The following is a 6,984-nucleotide window of genomic DNA, read 5'->3' as shown; positions in this document are numbered from 1 at the left end:
GGAGACTGAATTAGGGTCAGAAGGATTTTCAACGTGAATGTTAAAATCACCTGCTACAACAATGAATCAACTTAAGATGGAAATTTGTGAGTTATTCAAATAATAATTTGGTAAGGTGGGCTGAGCCGGCCTATAAATTCCTATAATAATAATAATAATTATAGATTAGTCAAGGACTGTTAGACGAAAACCTATAGCCCCGAAAATTTTAAACAATGGTAATGTTATTTCACTGTATTTAAAGTTAGATTTAAAATAAATTACTATATACATGTACATATACGAAAAAGAACTGAACGGAACGGCTTACTATTACAATGTAGGTATAAAAAATTGTTATTATTATTACTATTATTATTATTGTTATTATTATTATTGTTGTTATTATTATTATTGTTGTTATCAAGTTTTTTTTTGTTCGCGATTTAAATTTCATCCGTTGGTTTGCCTAAATGTTGCTGCATAATGGTTAAGTTACATAAACACGCATACAACACACACACACACACACACACACACACACACACACACACACACACACACACACACACACACACACACACACACACACACACACACACCTGTTAACAATATTATATATATATGTGTGTGTGTTTTTATGTATGTGTGTATGCGTCTGTATGTGTGTATTGTACGTTAAAACCAACACATGATGTATGTATGAGTGAATGTATGTGTGTGTATGTATGTATGTGTATGTATGTGTGAATGTATGTATGTATGTATGTGTATGTATGTGTGAATGTGTGCCTGTTTGTTTGTATGTGTGCGTGCGTGCGTGTGTATGTATGTGCGTACAAGAAAAATTCTCCCTCTGAAAAAGCAAGGCAAAAAATTTTTGTTAACCTTGATAATTTCAAAGGGGAGAAATAAACAAATCAAAAAATAATGAATGAATGATTAAATAAATGAATGAATGAAAGAGTGAATGTGTGAGTGACGGAATGAATAAATGAATGAATGAAAGAGTGAATGTGTGAGTGACGGAATGAATAAACGAATGAATGAAAGAGTGAATGTGTGAGTGACGGAATGAATAAACGAATGAATGAAAGAGTGAATGTGTGAGTGACGAAATGAATAAATGAATGAATGAAAGAGTGAATGTGTGAGTGACGGAATGAATAAATGAATGAATGAAAGAGTGAATGTGTGAGTGACGGAATGAATAAATGAATGAATGAAAGAGTGAATGTGTGAGTGACGGAATGAATAAATGAATGAATGAAAAAGTGAATGTGTGAGTGACGGAATGAATAAATGAATGAATGAAAGAGTGAATGTGTGAGTGACGGAACGAATAAATGAATGAATGACTGAGTGAATGAATGAACGAATGAATGAATTAACTTCTAAAATGAACTTACAAAGGTCCGCAACAAATCTAACAAATTTTCAAGTTTGTTCTCGAATGAATGAATGAATGAAATGATAAATGAATGAGTGAATGAACCCACAAACAAGCAAACGAATGAACAAACAAACAAATAAACAAATGAACTAAAAAAGAAGGATTAAATAAAAGAACGAACGAATGCGTGATCTTACGGAATTCCGATAACATTTTTCATGTTCTTAATGAATGAATGAACTATTGAGTGAACGGATAAACGACTAAACGAACGAACGAACGAACGAACAAATGAACGTGTGAATGACAGAACGAACAAAATAAACAAACAAATAGACAAAGAATGAATGAAAGAACAAAAAATGAATTAACAACCTCAAACGTAGACTCATTAATTTCGAACACAAACATTTCAATCTATAAGTTGGTTCACGAATGAACGAACGAATCAACAAATGAATTGAAAGAATGACAGAACGAACGAACAAACAAATGAATGAAAGAAAACAAGAGAAAGGAAAGAAAGAAAGAATGAATGAATGAATGAAATAAACAAAGAAATAACCTCCGATAAAGATTCATTAACATTTCACTTAAGTTCGTTCATGAATGAACAAATGAACAAACAAACGAACGGACGAACGTGTGAATGACAGAACGAACGAACGAACGAATGAATAGAAAGAAGGAAGAACGAAAGAATGAAATAAAGGAAGAAATAACCTCCAATATAGATTCATTGAGGTCTGAGACAAACTTCTTAAGTTCGCCATCGTCTTTGGCACAAAATGTCACAAGGACCGAGCCATCACAGCCGTTTACCAACTGCATACCATTTGGACAATCTAAATTATTATATTAAATATTATTAAGTTATTTTAATATAAACAATATTAAATTATTATATAATATCATTATTTATAGATATAATTACGAATATTATTAATTATAATTATTATTATTAAAATAAATAGTTATCATTACTATTATATTATGATATAAATATTTCATTCGCGTTGTTTAATAAATGTGGCTTAATTATGTACCACTACTACTGCTGCTACTACTACTACTACTTTTACTACTACTACTACTGCTGCTAATAATAATAATTAACAATAGTAATAATAATAATAATAATAACTAGTGATAATTTAAAATAATAAAAAACAAAGAAAAAAAAATTGAACAAACATGGCAGATCAAATAGAACGATTTTCATGTGTAGGAGAGGAAATGACTCCCGGAAGTTGTACGTAAGCACGTTCTTCTTCCGGTTGCATAGTTTCGTTATCTGATTGGTTGGTTGATCAGTTGATTGGTTGGTAAGTTGATTGATCAGTAAATTGGTTGATTGGTTGATTGATTGATTGATTGATAGGTTTGATTGACTTAATGGTTAAAAGACTGATCAATTGAACCTTCCTCAAATAAGAATGTCTTTAGACTAGGAAATACAACTTCCAAAATTTTATAAAAAAAAAAAACTCCATTAACAATAGAGATCCTATCCCACTAATTACGACCATGACGAAAGGCCCCCTAAATAACTTCCTCCTAAGGCTCTCATATGAAAACTCAACTCAGTCTTGGGAAAGCCCTATCACCCCCCCCCCCTCCAACACATACCACCAGTAGATCGTTAAAGAGGAAGACGTCTCTTTGATGTCTACCGCCGTCCTTATCTTTTCTCATGAGCATCGGATCGAAGACCTCAAACAAGCGGCAGTAGCAGACGAGGCGACGGTGTGGCTGGACTAGGAGCTGTTGTGGTGGTGGTGGTTGTAGTGGTGATGTTTGTTGTGGTGGTGGTGGTTGTAGTGGTGGTGGTGATGTTTGTTGTGGTGGTTGTAGTAGTGGTGGCTGGACTAGGAGCTGTTGTGGTGGTGGTGATGGTGATGATGTTTGTGGTGGTGGTGGTGGTTGTAGTGGTGGTGGTGATGTTTGTTGTGGTGGTGGTTGTAGTGGTGATGTTTGTTGTTGTGGTGGTGGTTGTTACGTGAGGATGATAATCGCAATGACAACAAAACAAAACAAAATGGCTATAAAGACGAGCTATATAGCAATTATAATTGTTAATCATCAAAAAAACAGAAATAAATCTTTCAAAAATGTACCCCAGACCAAATAATCCCTCAAGCCTAACTATCCTTCAAAAATACCCCTCCTAAAAACGTACCCCCCTATTTACCCTGCCCCCTAACCGGTTTCTTGCCGGCAATCATGGCGTCGACCTTGCTGACCTGGGTGACATGGTCGTTGGAGGGTTTAAGCGGGCAGGTAGAGATCCGACGGTAGATATCGCTCAGATAGCCGGGGTCAACGTCCTTCCCATTGTCTATGCCTTAGTGGGAAAGGTCAAAGGTCAGTTATAATAATCCCGACTCCTTAGCCTTTGCGCTATCTCACCGCCTCTTATAATAAATTATGATAATAATAGGGGTAGTAGTTGAGCCTACCCCTTAGATTCTTGACGAAATCTTCCATCCTCATCTTCTTTTCCACCTTGATGTTTCGGTTGTGGAGGTCCGTGTTCAGCATGACGACAGCGTAGGAGAGCAGGAAGATGGTGTCCACGTTCTTCAGAGTCCCACTGGGATTGGAGTTGTAATAACTCGTTGAGAAAGCCTAAGTGTATGTTTGCGTTTGCGTGTGTGTTTGCGCGTGTGTGTGTACGTGCGTGTGTGTGTGTGTGTGAGAGAGAGAGAGACAGAGAAGAATGCAGTGCTAGTGATTATTTAGTCGAGCTTTCAATAGGTAGCCTATGGCATTAACGAATAGAACTATTTTGAAAAAGTTTGCCGCGCATGTGCGGGCTGAAGACGTGCATTCTTATATTTGATTTTTTACTAAAACTATTAGCTATGATGCGCTACAATAAGATAATCCAATTGGAACATGATCGGTTGACTTTTATTTTTTTTTACATACAAAGAGTGACCCACCCTATTGTTCACTGCTTTCTTAATAACGTTAAAGCACCCACGTCTCTGATCTCAAAGAACTGATAAGTTGCCTCTGACCTCAAAAGATGCCTCTGACCTCAGAAAACTGATAAGATGCCTCTGACCTTAAAAGATGCCTCTGACCTCAGAAGATGCTTCTGACCTCAAAAGATGCCTCTGACCTCAGAAGATGCCTCTGACCTCAAAAGATGCCTCTGACCTCAGAAGATGCCTCTGACCTCAAAAGTTGCCTCTGACCTCAAAAGTTGCCTCTGACCTCAAAAGATGCTCCTGACCTCAGAAGATGCCTCTGACCTCAGAGAACTGATAAGATGCATCAAGCAAGCCACCACCCACCTCTGTCAGGCTACACTCAAAATACACTCAAAAAATTTAAGACGAACGCCATAATTCAATCGTTTGATATCTATTACACCAGGGACAACTTGTGACTAGGTTTTTCGTATATGGAGATGCTGGATGAGCATTTTAGGATCCTTCATAATGACGTCATCTAAATCGTCACCAACAATTCTCTCTCTTTTCTTATTGACGGATTGCTTTTTTTTTATTTTAAAGTCGACTTTTTTTAATAAAAAAAGTTTTTATTATTATTATTATTATTATTATCAATATTTTAGATTAAATAGGATTTTATAATTATTTCATTATTAATATTTGGTATTTGGAGTTAGAAAATAAAAGGATGTTCCCATTATTATTATCATTATTAATAGGATATGATTGGTCGTTTGAAATTTCCCCGCTGGATTTTTTTAAAATCTTTTAAACTATCATTAATTAGTTTTATCTGGTCTGACCATTTTCATAATTTAGTTTAATTAATTTATTAATTCATTATTTATTAATTTATTTAATATAAAAAGTTTAATTACCTCCGCAGTATCGTCATCTTACGCAATTTACTGTGATAGTAACAGGATTTGAACATAACTTAATGCTGATTCTATTTCTCTTTCTGCCATTTTAAATGTATGGCTAGCATTGTAGATTATCTTATAACTTACATTATAACTTTTATTACTTTAACTTTATGATTACAATGTGTGCCTTGAAATGAAAACAAGAGGATGTTCTCATCATTATGAATATAATAATAATAATAATAATAATAATTATTATTATTATTATTATTATTTGTGGTTTTATTATACAGTATAATGAAATTCTATTTTATTTTTATTTTATTTCCCCTATTGATTTAATTTAGTTTAAATTATTATAATTATTATTATTATTATTATTATTATTATTATTATTATTATTATTATTATGACCCTGACCTCCATCAGTCTCTCTATCTTCTGGGCCTCTCCCGGTAGCCTGAAGTAGGCTTGGAACTTCCTGAGGGCCTCGTCGATGGGGAGGTTGTGAAGGTCAATGCCGTTCACGAAGTGGCTGTGGTGGTGGTGATGATGATGATGATGATGATGTGGTGTGGTGGTGAAGACGATGATGTGGTACGGTGTGGTGGTGAAGATGATGTGGTGTGGTGTGATGATGACAATGATGTGGTGTGGTGTGGTGGTAATGATGATGTGGTGTGGTGTTGGTGGTGAAGTGATGATGATTATATTGATTACAAAGATGATTATTGTTATTATTATTATTGTTATTGTTATTATTATTATAGTAATGTTAATGATATGACTATGATAATCACAGATGATGATGGTGAAGAATGACGATCATACAACAACAACAACAACAACTACTACTACTACTACTACTACTACTACTACTACTACTACTACTACTACTACTACTACTACTACTACAACATATCAGTGAATTCCACCCCCTAAAATAATCCCCCCCCCCTTCCCACCTAACCCTGACACTGGCCCTAACCTCAAAACTTCCATATTCATGGGCCTTTGTAGATCACCCAGATAAACGCCAACCATCTGCTTACTTAGGCCCTTCCGGTTTAGCAGGAATCTCGCAATTGACTGGGGCTTGGAGTCGAGGAATTTGTGGGTCAGTAAAAAGTCTATGCCCTTGTTTGGTTTCCTGGAGAGAGAGAGAGAGAGGAGGGGGGTGATTTTTTTTTGGATGACGTCATTGTCATATTGAGTGATGTGATGATAATGCAACGTGATGTAATGATGATAATAATAATAATAATGATGATAATAATAATAATAATGATGATAGTAATAATAATAATGATAATGATAGTGATAATAATAATAATAATAATAATGATAATGATGAATTGATCTATAACCTGTTGAACAAATTCAATCCAATTCTGTACAATCTCTTGGTCTGGTTATCAGTCAGGCCTATTGGTCCTTTATTATTATTATTATTGTTATTATTATTGTTGTTATTATTATTGTTGTTGTTGCTGCTGCTGCTGTCAACTATGTTGCTATAAACTCCATTGCTACACGTGAAACTCCTAGCAATGTTGTTGCCAATACTGTTACTACTGAATCCGTCATAGTCCAGAGCCGATGACGTAATAATGGCACTGATGACCTCATTTCCGCTACCTAAACTGGCCGAATCAGACGCCGACGTTCTGTTGCTGCTGTTGTTGTTGTTGTAGTTGTTGATGCTGTTGTTGTTGATGCTGTTGTTGTTGTTGGTGGTGGTGCTGTTGGCTGTAGTTGTTTTTCGACGCCATACTGGAGATTG

The 6,984-nt window shown here is 35.2% G+C and overlaps 1 protein-coding gene across 1 annotated transcript; it reads right to left on the bottom strand.

The window, feature by feature from the left end:
• Nucleotides 1-1,975: 1,975 nt before the first annotated feature.
• Nucleotides 1,976-6,606, bottom strand: HELRODRAFT_91534 (hypothetical protein; the record flags this gene model as incomplete). The annotated part of the gene is made up of 8 exons (XM_009012345.1): nt 1,976-2,217; nt 2,567-2,666; nt 3,002-3,136; nt 3,577-3,716; nt 3,832-4,000; nt 5,622-5,736; nt 6,190-6,351; nt 6,569-6,606. Coding segments are annotated over 8 exons (1,101 nt in total), but the record flags the coding sequence as incomplete, so codon positions are not given.
• Between the last annotated feature and the right edge of the window lie 378 nt (nt 6,607-6,984).

The sequence above is a fragment of the Helobdella robusta genome (genome assembly GCF_000326865.2).
Source record: "Helobdella robusta unplaced genomic scaffold HELROscaffold_104, whole genome shotgun sequence".
In the NCBI taxonomy this organism is placed as follows: domain Eukaryota; kingdom Metazoa; phylum Annelida; class Clitellata; order Rhynchobdellida; family Glossiphoniidae; genus Helobdella; species Helobdella robusta.
This window is presented reverse-complemented; position numbering and strand designations above follow the sequence as displayed.